This window comes from Peromyscus eremicus, chromosome 2 (genome assembly GCF_949786415.1).
Source record: "Peromyscus eremicus chromosome 2, PerEre_H2_v1, whole genome shotgun sequence".
Classification (NCBI taxonomy): Eukaryota; Metazoa; Chordata; class Mammalia; order Rodentia; family Cricetidae; genus Peromyscus; species Peromyscus eremicus.
Genome location: NC_081417.1, coordinates 3,515,578 through 3,543,526, shown reverse-complemented (window position 1 = coordinate 3,543,526; position 27,949 = coordinate 3,515,578). Strand labels below are relative to the sequence as shown.

General features: G+C 41.3%; 1 protein-coding gene across 1 annotated transcript; it reads left to right on the top strand.

Annotated features, from left to right (window-relative positions):
• Nucleotides 1–1,110: 1,110 nt before the first annotated feature.
• Alkal1 (ALK and LTK ligand 1) lies at nucleotides 1,111–27,949 on the top strand. Its single transcript, XM_059255625.1, has 4 exons — nucleotides 1,111–1,294; nucleotides 24,758–24,811; nucleotides 26,303–26,383; nucleotides 27,885–27,949. Exons 1-4 carry the CDS (start codon nucleotides 1,111–1,113, stop codon nucleotides 27,947–27,949), a joined length of 384 nt encoding a protein of 127 aa, XP_059111608.1.

Here is a 27,949-nt window from a genome sequence, read left to right as displayed (position 1 = left end):
CTGCTTAGGAAACATGGGGGTTTGTGCTTCCTCAAGCATCCTGAGTCTTTGTGCAACAACTTTCTTGAAAGAGTTCCAGTCAAAGGCATGACTCTATAAAGCTCTTAGAAAAGTGCTTCCCACTCCAGTTTCCTGCGCATGTTTGAAAACAACACTTAGGCCAACTGAATGAGTAAATTGAGATTATTTTTTTCAGTTTGAGACAGACAAGGTATCTTTGAAGAGAAATATTGAGTCGGTCAATGACTAAGGAACCACAGAGCCTTCTATTGCCTTTAGTTATGAGAAGATAATTAGCAATCAAGCCATGGGCATGCCGACATATATACTTAATACAACGCAGTAAGACAGGCAGACGAAATGGCTCAAATCGTAACTGACATAGTACTGCTTCATCAGAAATGCTCTCATTTTAAACGAATGTACCCTGCCTCCCATTATCGATGTTAACGCCAGAACTTTGTGGTAAGAGTTTCATAACCTAAAAATGCCAGTCATGTGGGTCTCTGGTCACCTGTCCAGAGGGACCCGGGTGTGCCCTGGTTTGCGCATCTCTTGGCTTTTGTTGTCCTGAGTGCTATTCCTTAGATCTTCTGGGGGCACCCCGGTTCTGGCTCCTCTGGGCCCAGGTAAAGATGGGGACTCTGGTACCTGAGCAGGGACAGCAGGTGTGCCCACCTGGCCTGCTCTGGGGCAAAGCAGGGCTCCTGGCCCAAGAGCTCTTCATCTTGCCTCCGCCAGGAGATACCCCATCCCCCTTTCTCCTGTCCAGAACTAGAAGTTGTGGGTTCTTTCAATCTGGAGGGTCAGCGGAGGCCATGACCCAGAGACTCACAATCTAGGTCTAGGACCCGGGGAAACCCTGGGACTTGCTGTGTGACTTTGGCGCCATCTCTGCCCCAAACCCTGGGGACACGGAAAGGGTCCCAAGGGAGGCGGCCTGTGCTTCTGAGGGTCTTGAGCCTTGACCCGCCCTCGCCCGCCGGGTCCCCAGCACCGCCCCGCCTCCGGTCCCCGCCCCGAGCCCCAGAGCGCATAGATCTTGCTTCGCGCTCCTCTAAGTCCCAGTGCCGCGCCAGCCTGCCGCTCCCTGCTCTGGATGCCAAGGCTATGCGGCCCGCTAAGCCCAGCGCCCGGCTGCCCGCACTGCTGCTGCTGGCGCTGGCTTTGTCCCCACCCGGGACCCAGGGACGGCCCCGGGGACGCAGAGCCATGCGTCTAGCAGAGCTCAAGCCACAGCTTTTCCTCCCGGTGACTGGGACTCACCAGGCTACCAGAGCCTCCCGGAGCGCAGGTAAGCCCAGCCCACCCTCTCGACCTGCCCTTTCCACTCTCACAGCTGGGCGAGCTGGTGTTGGGAAGGCTGAATTAAGCACAACAGAGGGTGGACACCTGTAGATTCTCGGGAATGTTCCCTGGGAATGAAGTAACCAGCTTACTAGATTTGCCTTGGTTGAGATGTCAATAACAAAACCTGGCTGGCAAAGAAATCAGCTTTATATGCTCCTTGCTAGACCTGGGCTGCAGCATCACCTGTCAGGATGACGGACAACCTACGCATTTGTCAACACCTCAGCTCTGAGTCTTTTGGAGTTTAACTAACATGGCCGTCCTTAGTCATTTGAACATTCTAGAATGTCCCCTTCTCCCCCTTTTCAAGCTGGCCCCCGGGAATGGGTGACTGGCATGCGAATTCAGTAAGCTAACTTGGCTGATGCTGGCTTACACTCTTCCTGGGCCAGTTAGAAGTGTCCATGCCAGCTCTGGACATTCCTGCTATTAAGATGCATAGGAAGAAGGTAGGAAAAGTCAGGACAGAGGACCATGAGACGCCTACACACAGAGAAGTGTGATGAGAAGGAAAGGGAGAAAGCCTGGGAACAGGAAGTGTAGGGGACTGCTGGGGAGAGTGTGCAAGGTGCTGGAAAGAAACAAGGTGGTGAGGAAGAGAGGAGCCACTGGGGTGTTTCTGCTTAAGTCTGTAGACACAGAGCAAGGTAGAGGCCTGTCTCCCTGGCCTGCACTGAACTTGCTGAGAGGACAAAGCATAGGAATGCCCTGGAGTTCCCCAGTACAGCCAAGACCTCTTCTCCCCACTTCCCTCCCTGTCTCCCGCCTTCTCTCCTTCCCTCCCTCCCTGCCTCCCTACTTTCCTTCCTTCCTTCTTTGACTCCCTCCCTCCTGTCCACCTTCTTTCCTTCCTTCCCTGTGTCTCCCTTCCCTCCATTTCATTTTTTCCCCTTTTGTCTGAAGCAGGGTCTCACTTTGTAGCCTTGAACTCTTCATTCTCCTGGCTCAGCCTTAGAGTCACAGGCACATACCACCCTAAGTAGTGTAGGCTTCATTTTAAGAAAACATGGGGGGGGGGGGTTCTTAGTTTCTTTTCTGGTTCTCGTTCTCTCTCTCTTTCTCTCTCTCTCTCTCTCTCTCTCTCTCTCAATAGTCTCACTGTACAGCCCAGGCTGCTTGGAACTTACTCTGGCCTAGAGTTTGCAGAAATCTTCCTGCCTCGGTCTTCCAAGTGCTGAGGTAACAGATGAATCATACCTCTCTTAACAGTTTTGACATAAGGGGATACTTAGTCACTCCACAGCTTCTACTAAGAACTACCCATCATGCAGAGAGCTGAGTCTATGCAGACCTGCAGGAAGCTGGGTGTGTCTGCCCTTCACTGCACATTTCAGGGAGAGCAGTGCACATGAACAAACTGAGTGAGCCAGGTGAGGAGAGCAGCAGACAGAAGTGATGGGAAGACATTGGAGGTGAATGTGTGGCTCTAGCCCAAGCCCACTCATCTGAGAGCCTTCCAGAAGAGGGTGTAGGGGTGGTCACCACAGGAGGGAGTGTACCATGATGCGATGGCATTGGTTATACACTTTGACTTAAAAATTATTGCTAACAAAAATATTTATGTCAGGATCCAGTGTCACTTTGGAATACAAAAGAATGTGAGAAAATCTCAAATTGCAAAATCATTTATGGTTAACACATGAACTTCACCTGTTTTATTTTAGTTTAACATGTTTTCTCTAGTTAAAGACAGTGCAGGGAATTGGGAGATGTAGCTTAGTGGTAGAACATTTTCTTAGCAAATGTGAGGCCCTATGTGTAACCCAAAGTACTCCCTCTCCCAAATGACAGAGAAGACTTAAAACAATGTAGTAAGGTCCTATGTTTAACCCGAAGTACTCACTCTCCCAAATGACAGAGAAGACTTAAGACAATGTAGTAAGGTCCTATGTTTAACCTGAAGTACTCACTCTCCCAAATGACAGAGAAGACTTAAAACAATGTAGTTGGGGGAAAAAAGAAGAGCCGTGGCTCATCCTCAAAATCCATTGCTTTCTATAGCTGTTTGATGTGACCTAATATTTTGATTACTGTATTTTGTTTACATGGGGAGAGAGGGTGGCTGGTTACATCTGAGGCTATCTGTGAATGGAACTCTTGACACGGATCAGGGAAAAACAAGGACATAAATACAGAGAGGACAAGTTCCCATCTGGATGTTCTCACAGGAGCAGCAGGGATCATAATTCATGCAGAAGGAAACATCTCCTAGGTCCTAGAGGCCAAGGACTGTCATCCCTGTGGATGAGCCTGGAATTTCCCACTGTGATTCTGAAAAGAGAGGACCAAGCCCAGGGGTTGTTTGAGAATGCCTTGGAACGCCGACTGGACTCTCATGTGAGGGTAGCAGAAGTCTCTTGTGCTCCACATTTCACTTTTCCTCCTCTTCCCCCACACCCCACCCCTGTGTTCTCAGGCTTAAGTCTAGGAATCCTTGCTGTCCATGAAAGTAGAAAAAACTATCTCAGACCCAGTTTCTCCTCCTGTGCCTGGACCACACAGCTCATCCCTGACACTGCACTGTGGGAGATTTCCCTGCACACGGCAGTAGCAGTTCTGCTTTAAATACCAGCTGGGGTTCTAATTTGCCTTAGTTCTGGAGTTCTGGCACTTACTATCTCCTGAAGATGAGCCTCAGAACCCATAAGTTGAGAACTACTCCAGTGCCAAATGCAGATCCCAGGTGTTCATGCCTGTGGTTCTGAGTCTCTAGCTAAGAATCACATTTCCCATACTCTCTCCTCAGATTTGAACTAATTTGCTGGAGTAGCTCATAAATGGTATTATAAAAGATACTGATGAAGAGATGCATAAGATGAAGTAGAGGGAAAGGGGCATGTATGAGTAAACACCCCACCCCACCTCAGCCCCAACTCCTTGAATCTGTGTGTTCAGCTATCCAGAAACTCTGAATTCAGTGCTTTTGAGTTTTTGTGGAAGATTCATTACATAGATAAGATTGAATCACTGGCAGTGGTGATCAACTAATCCGCCAGATCCATTCTAAAGCTATTCAGAAACTGCCAACCCTCAGTTAACTTCTTAACACACTATCATTTCTGAGATTCCAAGGGGTTTATGATTTATGCCAGGAAGGCCAACTATTGTATTACACAGTATCATGACATTGAGTTATATATCATTCCTTTTCAGTAAGTTGGCCAGCTTCCCCAAGTTAGGCAAGGCTGGAAGTGGGAGAGCCATTCCTAGGCAGAAGGGACAGTAAATCCAAAGCCTGGAACAAGAGTTGCCAGCCAGGATTCCCTCCCTAGAATTGTTTGAGTAAGGGGGAGGGGTATTAGGCTCCTGGGAACACTGGTGATTAACCACCTGTGGCATTATCTTCATCCTTATAGTATGTCTGCCATTCGTGAATGTACTTGTCAATTGAATTAGCCATTCAACAATGTTTGAGATCAATTTGATAGACTTTTGATTGTGACTTCTTTTGGTTGTCATTCTTCAGCTCAGTTCGGCTAATAACTGGTGCCTCAAATGCCTAGACCCTGCTGTTTCATTTTGCTGTCTTTCCCACCACTCGTGTCCAAGCCATTGTGTCGCAGTGACTTTCCAGATTGTCTCCCAGCCCTTTCAGTATCCCATTTTCATAGCCTCTCTTCCTGCCCTCCGAAACCAGCTCTTTTGTCCATCATCACAGTAGTAAAAGGGAACGCAATGGAACCCTACCCCAAACTTTGCCAGGAAAAGGGGGTTCTAGGCACTCATGCATGGACATGTAGACAAGATCAGAAAGCTGAAAATAGGCAATAGATTTGGAAGATTTTGAGATCAGAAGGAAACTGGCATAAAATATGGGGAAACAGAAGTAAAAAGGGGAAGTTTTGACTTTATTATGCCCCCTGCTTTGTGACTTATACACACTTCCATTATTTCTATAGAATTTCTAAGGCTGGTGTCTCATAGGGGTTGTTTAAATGTAAGACCAGGCTGACGGTGGAACCTCCAGAGAAACTGAAGATCCCATTGGGGAAGTTATTCTAAACAATTGCAAATGACAGTCTGTATTAAGTAGTGTGGGATGTGGTCCCTCTCCAGTCATAAATCTGCACTGGCTTTTCTTGACTTTTCCAAGAAGTCTTAAGTCCTCTCAAAGGCAATGAGGGACTGGGAATCAGACAGATCTCCTGCAGGCAACAGAGAGGGAAAGAAGGCTCTAGGAAGATTGATGTACATTTCATTTAAACATTTAAGAAGAGTGAAGATGGATTCTGCTCTCTCTCCAGGACATTCCTATCCTTTCTAACTGATTTTCTTTCTCTTTCCATGGTTGTGGCAGTCTCAGGCTCAGTGCTGACTCCGTACAGATGCTGTCCCTATTCCACCTCAGCTGTTCAGGGTCCTCAAATGTGCTTCTCTTACCTTTGCCTGATGGAATTCTGTTTGCACATTTTGGATTCTGAGGTAAAAACAACTACCTTTTCACACTCTTTTGCCCTAGCAACCAAAAGGGAAGACTTCTGTGACATTAAAAGGCATAGAGTTTTCTCCCCACAAGCAGTCTACTCTGCAATGGACACCAGCTGGTGTCTTCGAATCCAACTCAATCCTGATGCTCTCTATGTGGAGGATCCAACTTCAAGAGTGATTCCTTTTCACACCTAGTCTCAAGTCTCAGAATCTGACATTCTGACTGTTGAATGTGAGTCAAGTCAACCTACTCACAAACAGAAAATTAAATTAATTTGGGCCTAATTAGGATTGTAATATAGGAAAATACAAAATCAAGACATCTTGAAAATGTGACCCAAAGTTTTACAAAATAATTTATTTATTTAACTCCAAATGGGTCACTTGTTAGGCATTTATGGCCTGAGTTGGCAGAAGTTGCCATACAAGAAACAACTGGTCTAAGAGAAAGGAGCCATAGTACAAAGTCAGGGATTAACTATTTTGGGAAACTGATTTGGAGTTTGGCCAGTGTGTGTGTGTGTGTGTGTGTGTGTGTGTGTGTGTGTGTGTGTGTGTGTTTGTGTGTGATGTGACATTCTGTGGGGGAGTGGGGTGGAAGACAGGATAGCACAGTGTCTGCAGCCTAATTCAATTCTAAGGTTCAGGCATGCACCTAGCTAAGATGTGATTAACCATGACTTCCCAGCTCCACTTCAAGTGCTCTGCATAACTGCTAACTCCAGTCTGATTTTCCTGACAGTCAGCTACAAACTGGGCTCTAAATGGTTTAATTTACAAGAGCAATTAACAGAGTTCAGGAAAACACTATACCCACCTTTGTTTGTCATGAAAAGGGTTAAAGAGATGAAGGCTGGGGAAGCCACTGACCTCCATGCCCTCTGAGTGGAAGTTACCCTTCACTGTTCTCCATGTGCCCAGCTATCTGGAAACTCTAAAATCCCACCATCTCATAGATTTGGTGATGATTTCATTACATGGGTAGGAATGATTGAATTACTGAATGTTGGTGTTCAACTGAACTTTCAGCTCTCCCTACTTCCCTGGGACCAGCCCTCTATGTTGCCTTCTTGTTTCTGGTGACCACTTCCCATCCTGGAGCACTCTAAAGGCTTCTAGTCCTTGATCAAATCATTAGCATGTAAAAGACAGGGTCATCTTAGAGATTCCTAGGATTGTACATCAGGAAGCATGTCTGAAGAGACAGTACATATTTCCTAGTATCACAATCTCTCTTCCTTTATGATATCTCTCTGTTTTCAAAAATAGCTAAACATGTACCATAGTTATATTTATAAAAAAATCTCAAAAAACCTAGATATATTTGGATACTGCTGGCACTTGTATAATAATGGAATTCTATTTGTACAATCCAAATTACCTTTGTTGTAAATCTGTGAGGATTCCCTCTGCCCAATTAGGCAGTCTTACTTTAATACCTGGTGCCTAACAATTTCTTCCAAATGAAATAATGAAAACATTTTTTGCTGCTTTGCATATTACCAAGACAGAATGTATAATTTGTCTGTTTTTTTTTTTCAGACAGAGTCTTGTTATAGTCCAGGGAAACCTTAAACTCCAATCATCCTGCCTCAGCCTCCTGAGTACCAGGATTATTGACACATGCCATCATGCCTGGCTTTGTGGGTTCTTTCTTAAAACATTTTTATTAAACATAATTAAGGTTCATAGCCTGATACTTATTATACATCTACAGAGGGAATGATTACTGTAGTCAAACAAGTATGTCCATCCCCTTTGGTTTTAACACATGTTAATGTTTGTAGAATTGCTTAGAGTTATTTGTTTGACTGAAAACTGTGAGTGTGGGAAGAGGTCAAGGTGGAAAGGACACATATGACTTTGTTCCACTTTTGTATTTGGCAGGTGCTTTAACCAGATATCTGCTGTCTGTTGGGCTCAGTAGCCAGATGCTACAATCATAAACACTCATTATGAGTGGCCAGAGCTCACTTACATGGATGGATTTCTCCCCATTCATAGTACTTCTGGCAGTAACAGTTATCTGCTTAAAGGATCCATTTATCTCACTGGAAAGTAGAGAAAGTCCATGCAGTTAGTCAATAGAATCACCCAGTGTTGCTTCCTTCTCCTAGAACATGACTTTTTAATCAGAGATCACCTAAGGAAGCTACAAAATTTCAAATTTCTTTAAAAATTTTTATTTCATTCATTATTTATTTATTTATTTATTTATTTATGTGTGTGCATATGTGTATGTGTATGCATTTGCTGGGGTATACACGTGGAGGTCAAAAGACAACTTGTTTGTTTTTTTTTTTTTTTTGGTTTTTTGAGACAGGGTTTCTCTGTATAGCTTTGTGCCTTTCCTGGAACTCACTTGGTAGCCCAGGCTGGCCTCAAACTCACAGAGATCCACCTGGCTCTGCCTCCCAAGTGCTGGGATTAAAGGCGTGCGCCACCACTGCCCGGCCAAAAGACAACTTGTATGAGTCAGTTCTACCATGTAGGTGCTAGGGATTGAACTTGGTCATCAGCAAGTACCTTTACCTACTGAGCCATCTTGCTATCCCTAAAATTCCATTTTAATTATACTTTTTCCTCTTTGCTTTTTATTTTTATGGTTGTAAGTAAACTCTCAATGTTTAGGTGCAGATTTCTAAGGTTGCTGTTAGGAGACAAGATAGGCAAGTGATGTTTCCCTCCTGTCTCTGTGGCAACATGAACCACTGTGGATGTGAAGTACAGTAGACCTGGCCTTATGCTTAGTGTCACTTTTAAAGTGTTCAGATACCTATGGCCAATCAAGATTTAAAAGTATTACAGGGGACTGGAGAGGTAGCTCAATGGTTAAAAGCACAGGCTGATCTTAGGACACAGGATCGATTCTCAGCACCCACATAGTGATTCATGCTGTCTGGAATTTTAGTTCCAGGTGATCCAGTGCCCTCTTCTGGTATCTGATGGCACCGTGTGCACATGGTATACAGATATACATGCAGGGATAATACCCATACACATAAAATAAATAAATGAAAATTTAAAAAGAAAGTATTAGATGGAATATTACAGCAGTAGTCACTGGAGGTATTGTTCAGTGGGTGCAGGCATTAGGAGGCACTCCTTTAAATCCCCAGAACCCACTTACAGACAGGCACAGTGATGGGTGTCCCTAATCTTATTTTTCACAGACAGAGAGCCCCTACCCCAGCATCACCCAGTGTTCTGATGGTAATGTTATGTGTTCTGTGCTCTCTATTGTGTCCTGGCGGGCACTGGAAGCCCAGGAAACCTATGCAGCTGCTTGGCCCCACACAGGAGCCCAAGGCTCCCCCAGAACCCTACTGGTGCTGATCCTAGGAGAAGTGTACAGGGTGCGGCACTACTGTGTGAAGACAAGACCACAGTCCCTAACATTTCTCACAGGAATTGATGCTGTGTGTCACTATTGTTTACTGCTCTCTTGGTTGTATGGAGAGGCTTTCCATAATAGGCTGCTTCATGCGGAAGGAAAACACTTGTTCTAGAGCCTTTAGGAGTCATTGAAGAAAATGTGAAGAAAAATATGAACTACTTGAGAAAGGTAGGATTGCTTGAAAAGAACAAGAAGGCTGAGAGGCACCCAGGAAGGAGTCAACAGAAGTAGGAAGTTGGAGGCAAATGGAGAGAAGCTGGAGAGAGAAGTCCACACTGAAATATGATGAAATTCAATTTCTAGAAAAAAAAATGTCTGAACATTCTGCACAGAATGGATTGATGGCCTGTATTTTAAAAAGGATGCTGTCACTAGTAGATAGGCTGAAGCTCCTAGATTACAAATAGCTGGACCCAAAATGATGCTCAGGGTAGTTTAAATAAATGAAGAATGACCTAAAGAATCAGTGAATGTGACCATGAATGAGAGTTACCAACTTCAGGAAAGCCAGAAAAGGCTTCTACAAAAAGCTGAAATATGGGAAGAACAGGTGGTCTGAATAGATAGAAAACACACTAAGAGTCCAAATAATGTGCAAAAAAGCTGTCACAATAAAGAAAGCAACCTCCAGTCATTCTGTGTTAGCTGGCCAATGATAAGAATTGGGTTGCCACATTTGAAGAAGGTGTGGCTGATGACAGCAAACTGGAATCGAATGTAGAGTGCTCAGTTCAATGCCAAAAGGAACTCAGAAGGAACAGAGTCATGAAACAGAGTTAGATGCTTCTTTAAAATCCCCAGGAGGAAGAAGGCAAGTTTCATGCAGGTATCTGAAGGAGCTAGAGCGAAGTGTTACCTTATGGAAAACAGTAAAACCTTTCAGACTGAAGAGGCATCTTCTCAGCAGAAATGCACAGACAGTGAGGGTCAGAGGCTTAGCTGGAAATAAAGTAAAGCTGAAGTCTTTCCGGACACAAAACAAAATCCCACAGCAAATTAAGAGAGGAAAGTACCAGATCAGAAGAGAAAATTTACAATGTAAAACAGAGCACCAAGCAGCTGAAGAGCTGGAGAGCCACAGAAGGTGAAAGCCACGATCCTGAGGAATTGGAGAGAACCATTTCTTCTGTTCAAGGGCAGGTGACATCAAAGAGGGAAAAAGATACATCACCATTAGCAGCTTGGGTGCTAAAAACTTCATTGTTCTAAGAAGAGAAAATTCTCACACCATTCAAAACTTGACCGAAATGGTCTTTAGATTTGAATGTTTAGGCAAAGATCTTCACACCCTTGATGCTCTAAATATGGCATATGTCAGAGTGATTTTTGCCCTTGGCTGCTCACCCTGAATGCAGTCCTGCCTTGTGGAGCAGACTTTCAGCAGCAAGAACTTTTCTCTCTAGCTTTGCTGCAGGAAGGAGGAAGAGGTGGAGGAACAGCAGATGCTCTGCACCACCTGATTAGCAACCAAGGAGATCCCACCTGTGATGGGCTGGCTCATCCTCGGACAGCACCTGCTGACATTGCACCTCCATTACCTCTGTGGGAACAAGGCCAGACAATGACTCCTCCACCAGACCAATCACATCCCATTCCAGCTCTACCCTATAAAAACACAACACATTTTATTCTTATTCTTGCAGAAGCTTTCCTAGGCCTCCTTTGGATAAGTCATGGGCCAGTGTCTTTAGAGGAGGAATCCAGCAGCACTGATAACAAGAGTGACCTAGGTAGTCGCATGTCCTTATTGCCCTCTCCCTGCTGAATCAAAGTATCTGGTCCTGGCCTTGTTCTGCCAACTCAGCTCTTCATCCCATCTCTGGTCCATGGTTTCCAGTAGATCCAAGGACCCTTTTGATGAACTGGGATCCTCTTTTCCCTCCCCCTCCCATAAGAAACATGTACAAAGCTTCTAGAGATGGCTTCTCACCAAGAAATTTCTGTGGACCACCTCAAGTGTGCAGTGGAATCTGCTCACAATGAGGTTTCCTCCTGCCCTTCCTTGGGTGTGAATTTTCCTCCTGATCTGTATTTCATTCAGGGTGGATTCCATCTCCAAAGGAATTGGAATTGGGACCTTCAGAATCACAGCTAGAAATCTGACAGCATTTGACTCTCTTCAGAAGTAATTTGATTCTTCTCCCATTTTCAGTGATTAATTGCAGTCATAGGTGGTTATATTCTGGGCCACAGCCAAGCTAATGTAATTGCAATTATTAGGATAGTGATTTATAAATAAAGATGATTAAATATGAATCTTACAAATAGTTTATTTTATTCTAGATGGCATAACCATTATGTCTGATTGTCTAGGCCACTTACATAAAAAATAGAGATGTGTGTGTATGTGTGTGTGTGTGTGTATGTTTAAACTCCCAAAAGATGTATCTTTATGCCACAAAATGTACTTAGTATGTTACAGACAAATGTGAACTAACTCTACTTTCACCTAAATTTAATTTTTTTTAAAAGGAAATCTAGAAAAGAAAAAAAAAACATGATTAAAACTTTCACAGGACAAAAATCTGATATTCTTTGCCATTTTCACTTGTGAGTCTATGTAGCCAGACTTTCTTTGGACCACCAGCTCCCAAACAATGATATGGAGACTTCTTATTAATTATGAAAGCTCAGCCTTAGCTTAGGCTTGTTCCCAACTAGCTCTTGTAACTTAATTCATTGATATTAATCTATGTTCTGTCATGTGGCTCCTTACCTCTCCTCCCTCCTCCAAACTGTACATCCAACTTGCTCTGCATCTCACTGGTAAAATTCCACCTCTCAGATTCTTCTCCCAAGTTCCTCTCTCTCCTGGGAAGTCCCGCCTATCCTCTCCTGCCTAGCTATTGGCCATTCAGCTCCTTATTAAACCAATAAGAAGATGCTTTGGCAGAGACACATCTTCAGAGTATACAAAGAGATTATCCTACAAATCTATCCTTCCCAACCTGTGCCTGCCTGTGAAGTAGAAATATTCTTCACAGAGTGGGCATGACATCACTCCTGGTGGGCAGTGGGCAGTTGATCTCTACCTCACTTTGCCTCCAGAAAGCTTTGGTACTTTTGACCCCTCCTTGCTTTCATTAAGTGAACCCTTAATTTCGGTGCCTATACCTACTTGCTTCCATGATAAGCTTTCAGTCATCCAGGCTTCTCAGAGCATTCCTCTGAATAACCAGGTACACCTCTCTAGTTTTACCTGTTGCCTGTAAGGGATGCTTCCTTTCCTCTTTCTTCCCTTTCTCTACATTCACATAACTGTGTGCTTTGTGTTTTCAATACAGGAACCTTAGACCTGACCTTTTCTCACAGTAACCTTCATTCTCTATTCTTTGTTTCTGACCCCAGTAAACCCAAACTTTTGCTTCTTAGATACTGTGGTTGTCTTAGTTCCTTTTCAATTGCTGTAACAAAAAATCACCACAACCAAGGCAACTTATAAAAGAAAGCATTTAATGGGGTTTTGTAGTTTTAGAGGGTGAGTCCATGACCATCATGGTGGGGAGCATGGCAGCAGGCATGGTGCTGGACTAATGCTGAGAGCTTACGATCTGATCTACAAGCACAAGACTGAGAGGTGGGAGCTGTGTGTGCGGTCTTCTGAATCCTCAAAGCAGATCACTGGTGATGCACCTTCTCCAACAAAGCCACATCTTCTAACCCTTCCCAAACAGTTCCACCAACTGAGGACCAAACATTCATATATATAAGCCCATGGGGGCCATTTTCATTAAGCCACACAGTGGTCCTAGACTGGGCATCTATTTCCTACTGGATCAGTAGCCTCTTCTGGTTTCCAGTGCCTAAGTCTATTGCTAAGGCTTCTACCTACTAGGTCTAATAAAAGCATCCTCAGCACTGGGTTATGTGGTTTCCTTTTCCTTCCCTTTCCTTTCTTTGCCCCCCTCTCTTTCCCTCCCTCCCTCCCTTTCTTCTCTCCTCCTCCTCTGTTTTGAGACAGGATCTCATATGTAGTTCTATTTGTCCTGAAACTCACTATGTAGGCTAGGGTAGCCTTGAACTCACAGAGATTCACTTGCCTCTGCCTCGAAAGTGCTGACGTTAAAGGTATGTGCCACCATATCTAGCCTAGTTCTGTGGTTTCTAATGCATAGCTTTCTATTGTCACTTATTTATAATTCTTTTTGGTCTGAAGTGTTTAACATTTTTATAAAAATATTACTTTTATGAGTCTATGGAGATGATAATTTTTAATCAGGAGGCGTCTAACTATGTTAAGTTAGTTACTAAAAAAAGTTGTTTTCATGAAATCAGTCTTCTAATTAAATAGCTAAAGTTTAAATTACACATGAATTGTCTTGTAACTTAAAAACAAGAAAATTTACATTGAAATTTCATTGTGCATTTTTAAGTAGTCTGGTCTATGTGCACTATGATTTAGCATTTTGTCCTCATATGTTGTAACATAAGACTTGGAAGGACTTGAAGATGATCAAGTTTATCAATCTCAGTGCATAGAAGACAATTTTGATGAGAATTTTAGTTTGATTGAAGAAGCAAAATTTGACTGTGGGTCTTAGGGAGGACACTGCTGGGTACAGAGTGCTGGCTCAAAATTGCACAAATATGACTGTGTACTTGGGGTTAGACCATTTTAAATTATTTTATGTGGTCTTCATAATATTATCAGTGAAATGTTGCAGATTCTATACCTCTTAAAAGTATATCCTATCTACAACCCTAATGGAACTGTAGAAGTTATTTAAACATTGAGTACAGTAAAATCAGATCACTCCTTCACACTACATGTTCCCTTGTATCACCTGAGAGGGCACAGAAGTAACATACCCAGCAGTGAGGAGCACCTAAGCACCCAGTTCTTGAGTTTTAGAACCATTTACAATTAAAGGAACCAGGTTTCCCTGTCAACAAACCTGATTCCAGGAATAGGGAAACCACAGGGCAGGTAGTTAGTTGTGCTGGATGAGCCTAGAGCCTCCAAGAGAGCCATAAAATAGAAAGTAGTATATATAAAATAATATAATAACTATATATAATATATATTATAATATATAATAAATATAAAACAATAACAATAACTCCTACAATGTCAAATGTCAAAAACCAGAATGGCCCAAACTGAATCTATTTCATTTCAGCAACAGAATAAAGAAAATAGTGTTAGATTGTAACTCAATGTAAAAATAAACATCTACTGGTCAACATTGGTATAAATAAATGACTGACTGAGGGAGAAATGTTCCACTCAGGATTCTAAATTGTTCATATAAAGTATACTCAAGTGAAAAAAGAACCTATCTCCCCAACATGTATACATAATATAGTGATGTCCTTTTAGAGAAGGGCAAGCAGAAACTTTACCATGGAAACACACCTGACAAATGATACCTATACTAGATTAGCAAGGCTAACATCAACAACCATAATTATGCTATCTGTACCCTTGATCAGATTAAAATTGTATCTTACTTGTGAGATTTTCCTTAAATTCATAACTCCAGTCTAATTATTAGAAAAACACAAATAAAAATGGGCATTCTGCTACATTCTGTACCAGGACTACATGAAATTGTTGAAGTCATCCAGATCCTGGAAATATCAGACTGTGATATCAACAACCTGAGATCTCAGGGCCTGAAGTACAAAGATCACAAGTAGAAGGTTAACCTAGCCTACACAACAACTTCTAGATCAGCTGGTCATCCTGTCCAAAACAGTAACAACAGCAAAAGGAAAAACTGAAAAACCAGAGCTAGAAGAATCCAAGAAGACATGATGATTGTAACATGAGACTCTAGGATGGAAATAAGACCCTGAGTGAAAAGTAAGCATACCTGAAAATTCAGAGAATAAGGACCGTAATGCGTGATCCAGTATCTTATCTATATGTGTTCACTAACTGCAAGAATGTACTGTATCCACACTTGGTGTAGAGTGCTTGGGAATACTAAATAATGTGAAATTTTATGTACCTCTAAAACTGCTCAATAATAAAAAGTTTATTTTAAAAATATAGCAGTTTCGAGCTGGAAAAATGGCTCAGTGATTAATAAAACTGGCTGCTTTTGCACACAACCTGGGTTGGATTCCAAGCACTAACATGGAAACTCACAACTCTCTGTAATTCCAGTTACAGGGCATCTGACATTCTCTTCTGGCCTCCTTGGGCATAAGGAATGATGCAGTATGTAGACATACATATAGGCAAAATACCTATACACATAAAAATGAACAAATAAAATTTAAAAATAAAAATATAGCACTTGACGTTGGGAGGATGGGGGAGATTCTTTATCAGTTGGAGAAAGGAAATGGAGTGGATATAATCTAAATACACTATATTTGTATGTGACTTTGTCAAGGAGTAACAGAAATGAAAAAAACTCTCTTAAAATTGATTGAGATCTTCAACATTTTGTTTTTCATAGTATTAATAATTCTCTCTTTAAAAGTAGTTGTGAAGGGAAAAGAATTTCTCGATTTATATTTTTTCCAAAGGCTTTTAGAAAACTAGTACAAACCTAAGTATTGCGACTGAAATACTCTAAAATACTCTAAGTGACTTGGAACATGTTCTACATTATGTAAATGTACGGGACTGTCCAATGGTAAAACAATAATGATGATCATAGACCATGTTCTATTAAAAGGAGTCTTTCATTGAGTAAATCTTTGCAGGTGGGTGAATCTTTATAGCACACAGTAGCCAACTTGACCAATGCTAGTTTCTTTTACAAAGAATGGTAATAGAACTTCACATCATAAAACTTCAGTTTGTTTAGTGGGCTCAGATTTTCATATGAATTGAATTGTATGTCCTCCCAAAATATGTTCTAATCCTGACCCCCATGGCTTTGGAAAATGACTTTATTGGGAAGTAGGGTAACTGTATAGGCAATTAGTTAAAATGAGGTCAGAGTGTGGTAGAGAGGACCGTTAGTTCAACTTCACAGGAATCCTTATAAGATGAGGGCCATATGAAGCCACAGGAGGGTTGTAGCTGGAGAATTTCTCTCCAGCTCCCGCCACCAAGTCCCGCCAGCCCCAGAGCCCACTTATAAAATAAACACACAGACTCTTACATTATTTAAACTGCTTGGCCATTAGCTCAGGCCTGTCATTGTCTAGCTCTTACTCTTATATTTAGCCCATTTCTATTAAACTTTACTTTGCCAGGTGGCTCATGGCTTACCGGTACTTTACATCTTCCTTGTCCTGGCGGCAGCTCCAGGCCGTCCCTCTCTTCCTTTTCTGTTCCCTCAATTCTCTTCTCTGTTAGTCTTGCCTATACTTCCTGTCTGGCTATTGGCCAATCAGAGTTTATTTACATATAGCAATATCCACAGCACTTCCCCTTTTCTTCTTTTTTTTTTTAAAAGGAAGGTTTTAACTTTAACATAGTAAAATTACATATAACAAAACAATTATCAAGCAAGAATTACAGTTACAATATTAAAGAAGAGATCCTATCTATCTTATATTTGTGAGTTTAAGGTTTTATATCTAACTTATCTTTTATTATAACTAAAAAAAATTGTAAGTATCTAGTCTTTAACCACATCAAAGACCTTAGAAGGATATAATACTGCCTGAGAAATGGGAGAAGGACGCAAGCAACTTTTGGGAGTCTTGTAGGGTAGACAGAGACAGCTGAGCCTGGACAGTCATCCAAAGTTCTCTTGTAAAGTTGGGGCATCTGTCTTCAGCCCACAGGCCTAGAGTCTCTTATTCACTTTTCTCTGTGTCCTGTAGAATGTCAGGCAGTTTCCTCTGCAAAGCAGGAACCTGAAGGACCATTTTGTCAAGCAAAGTTCAGTGGTCACCTTTCTATGGGTCCTGCATGTCCAGTTGATCAAGCAGTCCAGGCAAGAACAGTTTCTTGCCCAAATGGCTATTTTTGTCAAGGTGAAGATAAACTCCATATGGAGTGTCTTCGATGCCCATCCTCCTCTCTGAAGTAAATCGGTGCTGTCAGGAGCAGACATGTCTCACTGTCCAGAAAGTTTAAATTTTTAAAACATTTTAAATGCCATATTCTGTAGGTCTTTGAAGTGTTTGAAGACTACCTATCTATCTGAAATATATCTATGTATACCTAGAAGACTTAACTAACATGGCTACAAATATGATTATCATAGATGACTAACTATTAATCTATTTTTTAATTATCCATTACAATTTTAAATGAGTTACATAAACATAATACCTCAAACAAAAATAGAAATATATATACAGTATAACAAAATTAAGTTTAAATTTGTATCAATAAACTAATGTCTATAGCAATGTAAAACATTTTAAACAAGTTGTTACTCTTTAAAAGTAGGTTCATTAATCTACCCTTTCATCCTATCATATCTAAACTATCCCCTTTTTTTCTTTAGAAAGAGATTGTATTTATAATCAACCTGCTTTAAATAAAAATATTGGTTTTTCTCTGTCCCACACCAGAGGGCTCTTCTGATTTGGGACACAAGAATCTCTTAACCATTTTTTTTTAAGCAATATGTCTGGGTTTAGAGGGGGAGTGAGCCAATTCCATCTCTAAAGCCAGCTTGGTATATTTGGGAATTTGGGCGTAGCTTTTCTTACTACTTCCTGCTGGAGGGGGGCACTGTATCTTATGGGGACACAAAGAAAATTTTAGGATTATGGAGTAGTCCATGAGGGTGTATCATCTGAGCCAGTTGCCTGAAACCGTTTTGGATGTTGGATCATCTGGGCCATGGTGTCATTGGAGACCTTTCAGGCGGTCTTGGCTGGTCAAACCTGATGTATCTTAATCTGGAACAAATCCATAGCCTCTGGCTTTCTGTGGAAACAAAAGCAGAGACTCTTTTCCAAAGCAACATATCCTTATATCCAAATTTTGAAGTCAAGGTACCTTTAAAATTTACATTTTGGCATAACTCAACAGCTTTTATAATCAAATGTTTTTTTTTCAATTACGAATATCAAAGACAACATAATTCAGATTCTCTGTGTGATAGCCATCTTTACGTGGCTTATTACCTTTTATGTTTTTTAAAGACTTTATTTTAAAAACTATCTATTTGTTATTATAAAATATATAACTGTATATATTTTTTTTTCTGTCTTTGAAGCCTACGTACATTTTACACAGATTGTAAACTATTCCATCTGAATCAGTCTTATTGTTAACCTATTGTTTTAAACTGCAGCATTCTAAGACTGAAACAGTGCTGTGGCTGTTGGCTCTGCCCACTTTAGCTTTCCAACATGGTGGTGGTCCATTTTCCGCCAGCTCTGGGAGCCGTAACTCTCAGAAATAGTGGTTTTTTTTTTTTTTTTAATATATAGTAGTAAAGACTACATCTACCATACAGCGTAATGTGCTGGTGGCAGATGCCTTATTTCCACCATACTGCCAGTCAGACGCGCAGGCCAGGAACCCGCCAGTAGTTCAAACCCGCATTTTGCGGCATCTAGCTGCCTGTATGAGACATGAAGCAGGAACATGGTTTTGGCTCTGTTTACAATTGGTTATTAAATATTCTCAGGTTTAAGGTGGAAATTCGAGCCGTTGGGCGCCATTTGTAGCTGGAGAATTTCTCTCCAGCTCCCGCCACCAAGTCCCTCCAGTCCCAGAGCCCACTTATAAAATAAACACACAGACTCTTACATTATTTAAACTGCTTGGCCATTAGCTCAGGCCTGTCATTGTCTAGCTCTTACTCTTATATTTAGCCCATTTCTATTAAACTTTACTTTGCCAGGTGGCTCATGGCTTACCGGTACTTTACATCTTCCTTGTCCTGGCGGCAGCTCCAGGCCGTCCCTCTCTTCCTTTTCTGTTCCCTCAATTCTCTTCTCTGTTAGTCCTGCCTATACTTCCTGTCTGGCTATTGGCCAATCAGAGTTTATTTACATATAGCAATATCCACAGCAGAGGGTACCTCATGGAGACAACAGCAAGACTGGAGTGACACCACAGAATGCGAGGAGCTCTAATAACAACAGAAACTGAAAACAGACTGGAGAGAGCTTTATCCTGAGCCTTCACTGAGACTTGCCTAGCTTACACCCTGATCTCAGACATTTAGACTCCAGAATTATGAGACAATAAGTTCCTGGAAATGTATCACATCCAATTTGTGGAATTTTGTTATGGTAGCTCTGGGAAACTAAAACAGCACAGTTTCTCTGAGGTATCTATAGGGTACTGGTTCAAAAATCCTCTGTGAATACCACAAGCCACACATGCTCAAGTCTGTTGTATAAGTGTTTACATATTACATATATGTGCTCCCTGAATATTTGAATTATCTCTAGATTACTTACAATATTGAAAACCATTTAAATACTATGTAAATAGGTATTATTATATATTGTTTATGGAATAATGACAAGGGGAAGGTCTGCACACACTTGGTACAGACACACTTTCTCCCAAATATTCAGTATACAGTGGTTGAGTCTCAAGATGCAAGAATCACAGATGTTTACGTTTAACTGGATAGTGTCATTTCTTAGGGGAAATGCATCTATTTTTATCTATATGTAGAATCTGAGAAAGTGGCTACAACTATTCTACTCTTCCTCTGTAGCTCCTAAGCAGACATTGTCATTGCATACAACATAGGAACTGCTTCAAACATACCATGTTCTATTGGAAAACAAAGTCTGATATACTTATAAGAAACTCCTAAATGCTCTGATTGGTCAATGGGACATGTAGAAATAAGCAAAACTTTGTGTGATAAGAAGCAATCTATTTGCTATCATATATGTAATTTGCAGACTATGTAGATAGCACTGTTGTATCAGTGTGTCTTGTGTATGCATGTGGTTGTGCAGGTGTGTGCATCTATGTGTATACATGTATAAGCCAGAGGAGGATATTGAATATCTCCCTCCATCATTCTCTGCCTCATTTCCTTGAGATGGGGTTTCAATCAGAAGCATGGTTTTTTGGTTAGGATGGTCTGTCAGCTAGTGAGTACTAATGATTTGCCCATCTCTTGCCCCAGTGATGGGGTTATAGGTTTAAACACCAGTGCTCAGTTTTTTGACATGGGAACTGGAGATTTGAACTCAATCGTAATGCTTGCACAGCAAGTGCTCTTACCAATTCATCCATCTCTCCAGCTCCAAACAACTAGTTTTTGATTATTTCTAAACTGTAGGTTTTTGTTGTCACATAGAATCAAAGCTTTGATTCCTAAACTCTTGCCTCCTCTCTCTTCACTCACTCATGCTCTGAACTTATACACTTCTGGCAATAGTAGCTATTCTGTCAGAAAGGGTCTCGTCCACCCCTCACCTCCTGGGATATAAAGGGCTGTCATAGTCCATCAACATTGCTCCATCTCCATGAACTCTGTCATCTATAGGTGACAAATATGTCTTCCATGCTGCATTCATGTTATGTGTGGTTTATAAAGAAGTCATAAGTCTAAATGTACAATTGGTGGGGCCAGTGAGATGGTTCAGTGAGTAAGGGTGCTTGTTGTCAAGCCTGATGACTTGAGATTAATATCTGGGACCCACATGCTGGAAGGAGAGAACCAAACACCTGAAAGTTGTCCTCTGACCTCCATATGCATGCTATATCAAGCATACACAAAATAAATAAGCAAGTGTAGTAGTTTGAATGTAATTGCCACCCCCCATTAGCTGATAGGGAGTGGCACTATTAGGAGCTGTGACTTTGTTAGAGTAGGTATGGCCTTGTTGGAGGAAGTGTGGCACTGTAGGGGGTGGGCTTTGAGGTCTCATATATGCCCAAGCCACACCCAGTGTCTCAGTTCACTTCCTATTGCCTGTGGATCAAAGATGTAGAATTCTCAGCTCCTTTTCTAGCACCATGTCTGCCTGCATGCCACTGTGATCCACCATGATAATAATGGAATAAACCTCTGGACTGTAAGTCACCTCAATTAATTTTTTTCTTTATATAAGAGTTGCCATGGTGTAGAAGTAACCATCTTATTAAATAAGAAGCACAGAGCCAATGCAAAGATGAAAGCCCAAGAGGTCAGAGCTAAGAGCCTTACCCTTCACTGTTGCAGCTATCCTCTTCAGCCAAGAGACCTACTTCCTGTGTGTTTGTCTTTATATAGACTTTTTGTTCTACCTTCTCATTGGTTGTAAACCCAACCATAAGACCTCCTCGTCACTGCCCATCTGTACAGACCTCCAGGTCTCTATGGTTGGTATTGAGATTAAAGGCGTGTGTCTCCATGCTGGCTGTATCCTTGAACACACAGAGATCCGCCTAGCTCTGCCTCCCAAGAGCTGGGATTAAAGGCGTGCATCACCAATGCTGGGCTCTGCTATGGCTTGCTATTAGCTCTGACCCCCAGGCAAATTTATTTATTAACATACAAATAAAATTACATTTCAGTACAAATAAAATATCACCATACCATGGTCATGGTATCTTTTCACTTTGCAGCAATAGAAATCCTAACTAAGACAGAAGTTGGAACCAGGGCTTGGGACATTGCTGTGATATGCCTGACCACGCTTTTGTTTTAAGGAATATGAACCATGGGTCTATGGATTAGAAAAACAGTTGCGAATACTTTAAATGCTGCTCAATGGGCCATCCTAGTAACAAGATAAAAGACCCTGGTCCTGAGAGTGATTTGATGAACTGTGGGAGCCTGATTCAAGAGCTTTCAGAAGAGGAGGATATAAATAAGTTGCCTAGAGATCATTCTTGTGATATTTGGTAAAGAAAGTGGCTACATTTTGTCCTTGGTCAGAAGAGTCTTCCTGAGGCTAAAGTGAAGAGGTTTTTTTTTTTTTTTCTTTTTCGAGACAGGGTTTCTCTGTGTAGTTTTGGTGCCTATCCTGGATCTTGCTCTGTAAACCAGGCTAGCCTCAAACTCACAGAGATCTGCCTGGCTCTGCCTCCTGAGTACTGGGATTAAAGGCATGTGCCACCACCGCCCAGCTAAAGTGAAGAGTTTTTTTATTAATTCTGTTGGCAGAGGAAATCTCAAAACAGCCTAGTATTGACTCTGTTGTGTTGTTCTTATTGGTCACTCTTATACAGATTTATAATGAAAAGGAGAAAATTCAGAAAGGAAAAACACAAAATGTACAATTTGAGTAGAAAATGTACACCAGGAAGTGGAATGGAGCTAAGTCCTGTGTTCAAGGAGGTAAACAGATTAAGAAATGAAATAAAGGAAATGGTGACCTCAGAGTAAGATCCCACCCAACTAACTTTCCAACTTGTGAAAAGGAATTGAAGAAAAGCTTAAAATAGGGTGTGGTGGTGCATGCCTTTAATCCTAGCACTCAGAAGGCGGAGGCTGGTGGATCTCTGACTTTGAGGCCAGTCTGGTCTACAGAGCAAGTTCAAGGACAGCCAAGCTTAGGCAGTGAAGAAAGTTGGTGAAGATATAAGTGAACAAGGGGGCTATGTTCCAGGTCCAGTAAGCAGTAGAACTTGGTAGCTTTGGCCATGTGGTTCTGGAGTTAAGGATAGAAGAAAGGGGCTATGGAATTTGCTTCTTCAACTAAGGAAAGCCACTGAGATCAGTTATGTGTCAGGGGTGTCCCTGAATGGAGGCCAGAGAGGCCATTGTATGAAACTGTGAAGTTGAAGCCTGGATTGCCTTGGAGAACCCAAGAAGTTAGAGATGCCAGAATCTAGAGATATCTGCTGAAGAAAACTGCTAACAAGGAGTGGAACAAGCTCAAGAGAAATAAGTATGCTGCAGTCAACAAAGCTGAAAGGAATTGGACATCTGAAGAGTATTTTCACATCAAACATGGAGATGCAGAGTTTGGAGTTTGCCCAGTTGGTTTTTAGTCTTGTTTGGGTCCAGTCTTTCCTCACTCTACATTTTGGAACTATACTATATATCCTGTGCCACTGCATGTTAGAAGAATGTGACCTATTGTTTATTTTTATTTTATATGGGATTACAGTTAGGAAACTGCATGAATCTCAGAAGAGACTTTGAACTTTGGACCTTAAAACATTGTTGAGAACGTGATAGACTATGGGGACATTTAAAGTTGGACTAAATGAATTTTGTATTATGATATTGTTACAAGCTTATGAGAGCCAAGGAGTTGAATGTGATAGTTTGAATGTAATTGGCCCCCACAAGCTCAAAGGAAGTGACACTATTAGGAACTCTGGCTTTGTTAGAGTAATGTGGCCTTGTTGTGGAGGCAGTGTGTCACCATGGAAGCACATTTTGAAGTCTCAAATATAATCAAGCCATATTCAGTGTCTCTGTTTACTTCCTGTTGCCTGTGGATCAAAGATGTAGAATTCTCAACTTCTCCAGCACCATGTCTGCCTGCATGCCACCATGATGATAATGGACTAAACCTCTGAATTCTAAGCCACCTCAATTAAATATTTTCCTTCATAAGAGTTGCTGTGGTCATGGCATCTCTTCACAGTAATAGAAACCCTAACTAAGACAGTAAGTGCAAATCATATTCTTAAGAAAAAGTAAATAGACAACTGGCAACAAACCCTGAGGTTAAAGTATTTATTAAGTTTATTTTCTCCTCTACTACATTCATTGTGTGTGCTCCTAATGCATTATAAACTGCATTTTCTGGGTGGCATGTTTTAGCGAGTACCAGTGAAGTCTGAAGTGAAGCCTGACCTTTAAGTTGTGTTTCACTCTAAGCTAAAGCTTGTAAATGGGTCTATCTCATAAATAACCTAAAGAGTATCTCAGCTCACTTGCTCTAGCTGCTGTTCTAGAGAAAGCATTATAGAGGGGACAAGACAGGTTAGAAGGCTGTTTTCCAAGCATACTCACAGAAGTATGATAGCTGGGCCAGCCAGAGTTAGTAGATGATAGAAATGCAAGACCCCAGATGAATGTTTGGAGATGGAGTACATAAACTAACTCGATTAGATGAAGTGGAGAAGAAAAGGGGCAGTCAAGCATAACTTGGTGAGGTGGGCTATTGTCTTAGTTTGGGTTTTATTGCTGTGATGATACACCATAACCATTATAACCCTTATAAAGGAAAACATTACACTGGGGCTGGCATATAGTTCAGAGGTTTAGTCCATTATTGTCATGGCAGGAAGCATGGTGGCATGCAGGCAGACATAATGCTGGAGAGGTAGCTGGGAGTCTACACTTGGATTGGCAGGCAGCAGGAAGAGCAAGTGAGCCACTGGGCCTGGCTTGAGCATGTGAGACCTCAAAGCCCACCCTCTAGTGATGCAGTTTTTCCAACAACACCACACCTTCTCCAATAAGGTCACACTTTGAAATAATGCCACACCCTATGAGCCTATGGGGGCCACTATCATTTAAATCATCACAGCTATGCAAGGGTTAAAAAAATGATGCCATTCACTAAGGCTGGAGAACACGGTTGGGGAAGCTCTGGGAAACCCGAAAATCAGATATTCAGAAGTAGCTCTACATTGGTGAGAGGTCTGTAGGGTTCTATGGGAGAGGTGTAGAGAAGCAATAAGTTCTGCTAGAGCTCTAGAGCCCTGGAGAATGGTTAGGGCCAGATCCCAGGGATTTGAGATCTGCTGTGCATACTGCATGGATCTATGTATTTAGTGCTATAATTATGTTTTAATAGTGGAAATCTACCCTGGAAATTATGAAGGTTTTTTTTTCTTTTCAGAAATATTCCCAAGAGACTTGACCTTGAAAGACAAATTCATAAAGCATTTCACAGGTAAGCATATACTATTTCAGTGACTCAGTTACAAATGAACAGTTTTATGTAGAATGAATCCATAAGACAATGAAACTATGGAGATTAATGTCTAGAAGAGGCTTGAGTTCAGCTGGGTTTTCAGTCAACTATCAACTTGTATGATCTGTAATATGCACTAGAATGTGATAAGCAATAGAACATAAAGGATATTTTAAAGAAAAATAAAAAGGATAATTTACTGAGATCTGACTATGAGGGCTTGCAGTGGGACATGCTTTCTAAGTTTGACTTTAAAGTAGGAGAGTCTGGTCATGAGGAACCTACTGAGCAAGACTTCAAGGCTATAGTGTGAGAGGACAGTCAGATGGTGTGGATGGACTGGGGATGAAGGGTAAATTTAAAAAGGAGGTGCATTTGGCTAGTGGGCTAGGAAGGTGTGTGAACAAACCAGATGGCAAATAACCTTCTGGAGCGTGCTGAAGAATTTAGACTGTGCTTCAGCCAGTGATTGAGGCTTTATAAACAGGAGACAGACGAGCTTATGTTACACACACATCCAGCCTGGATGCTTTTTTGTTTGTTTGTTTGTTTACTTTTAAAATTGCAGTTTAATTATAACATTTCTCCCTTTTCTATCCTCCCTCCAAACCCTCTCATATACCTCTACCCACTCTCCTTCAAATCAATCACCCCCTTTTTCATCAATTGCTATTGCATGCATATATGTATGTATATACATTCTTAAATATAACCTATTGAGTCCATATAATGTTACCTGTGTGCATGTTTTGGGGGCTAATGTTTTTGGCATTGAACAACCAATTGGTATGTTCTTCCCGGGGAAGGGCCACATTTCCTATTCGCAGCTTTCCTCAGTTGTCTGCATTTGTTGAAACCTCATGGCCTACCTTCCCATCCCAAGCTCTGGAATTACAGTCCAATACAACTATACCCAGCTGGTAACTTTCAAATGGTGTTTCTGAGTATCGCACAGAGACACCTGCCAACGAGAAAGGCAGCACTAAGTGTTAGGGAGCTGCCTGTGGACCAAGTGGAAGAAGGAAAGTTTTGCTGCAGTTTCAAGGCCCTACCCCCTTCACAGTAATTCCTTCCACTAAGGAACACACATTGCTTCAATTAAAAACAAATGTCATCACTAGAAACATTACTTCCCATTAAGTAGAAAAAAAATCAAGGGACCAGAAAGCCACTCCCTCTTGGTTTGCTCTCTGCATTCCCCTTCTGTCTGGAATGCCCCCTTTCAGTTCCTCCAGAGCTCTACTAGTCCAGAAGGTTCCATGATGTGATATACTGAGAATGTGGAATGAACTTAGATCAAAGTTCAGTGCCTCCCATAGAGTCTGGGTAAAGGAAGGAATTCTCAGGCCAGTTCTTTAAAGGGCAGGAAGGATGGAATCTACAGTTACACCATCTCAGTCCATAGAGTGCTAGAAACTTGTTTGGGAAACACGCCTGTGTTTATAATAAGCATTCTTTCCCTTTCTCTAGGGCCTGTTACATTTTCAGCCGAATGTAGCAAACACTTCCATCGACTTTATCACAATACCAGGGATTGCTCAATGCCAGCTTGTAAGTTGCCTGGGCAGATTTTAGAAAAAACAAAAACAAAAAAACTAATCCAACAATGAATGCATATAATTTCAAGCTTCAACTGTCTTTGGGTGGGACACAATAGACTAAACATTGCATTGGATGCTATTTATAACCTTTCAGCACTCAAGGTTGTGTGTACTGTTGAAACTATAAGGAGAGATCGGATTCTGGTTGGGAGCATTTCCAAATCTGAAAATAGCCAAGTTTTCTTAAAGACTAGAATGTTTGTCAGGACAGAAACCTTTTATCATTATTCAAATTCCTTGGTATAAATAAAGTGACTTCTCATATAAATGAAAAAAAATAAAAAGTGAGCTGACTATAAAGTGCAAGTCAACATCTCTTCTGAAGTTATTTTGAAGTAAATGTTTTTATATAATGTCATTTGTACAGTGTGTGCTGGGTTTCCCTGAATGATGATAGCCTGTTGGGCAATGAGTTCTTTTGAATACTTAAGTTAATGGAGTTAATAATAATTCCAAACATAGCATGAAAGGGCTATTATTCAAAATGCCCAGTTATGATAATGTGTGGTAGTTAAGTTGCCTGTTTCAAGTTCCTTTCTAAATCTAAAATTTCCTTTTAAAGTGAGTGACTTCTGAGGATTTTGTTTCTAGTCATCTAGATGACCTTGAGGAGTATTTAACTTTACTTAGAATGTTGAGTCAAATTTTTTATTTTTTTTTCCACAAAAAAAAATGAAAAAACTCTTACATTTAGTGACTAGGAAAAATTAAGCACACTAGATTCATTCTAGTTTGCTTCTCTGTTGCTGTGATAGAACACTGACAAAGAGTGATGAGGGGAAGGATTTATTTCAGCTTACACTTCCACATCACACTCTATTACTGATGGAAGCCAACAGGAACTCAAGGCAGGACCTCAAGGCCAAAACTGAAGCAAAGGCAATGGAGGAATGCTGCTTACTGGTTTGATTCTGTTGGCTTGCTGCTTTCTTATACATCCCAGAAACACCATTCCAGGGTTGGTACCAACCCCAGTGGTCTAGGCCCTCCCTAGTAAATCATTAATCAAGAAAATGCCCCATAGATTTACCTACAGGACAAGCTAATGGAGGTGATCCCTCAGCTAAGGTTTCCTCTTCCCAGTTGACTCTAGTCTGTATCACATTGACAAAAACAGAAACAAAAAAACAACTCAACTTGCCAGCAAGAGATTCAAGGCAATGACACTGGATGACAGCATAGTTTTGTGGAGAAAAGGCAATTTTGAGAAGTAAACCACTTAGCTACTATGAGATAAGTCACATTTGAAGGTGGTTTCTCATCTATAAAGTGAAGGCATCAAATTTCCATATCTTTTCAGAGGAATGAAGAACAAAACCCATGTTGAGCATTTAAAATGTTAGGTGCTTTTAAAGCTATGGTGGTGACATCAATCAATGACGATAACATTATTTCTTTCTCATTCGCAATGATTAACTGTATGTTTTATTACCTTTAAATGGCTTTTCTAGATTATAAAAGATGTGCTAGATTGCTGATGAGATTAGCTGTGAGTCCACTGTGCTCCCAGACCTAG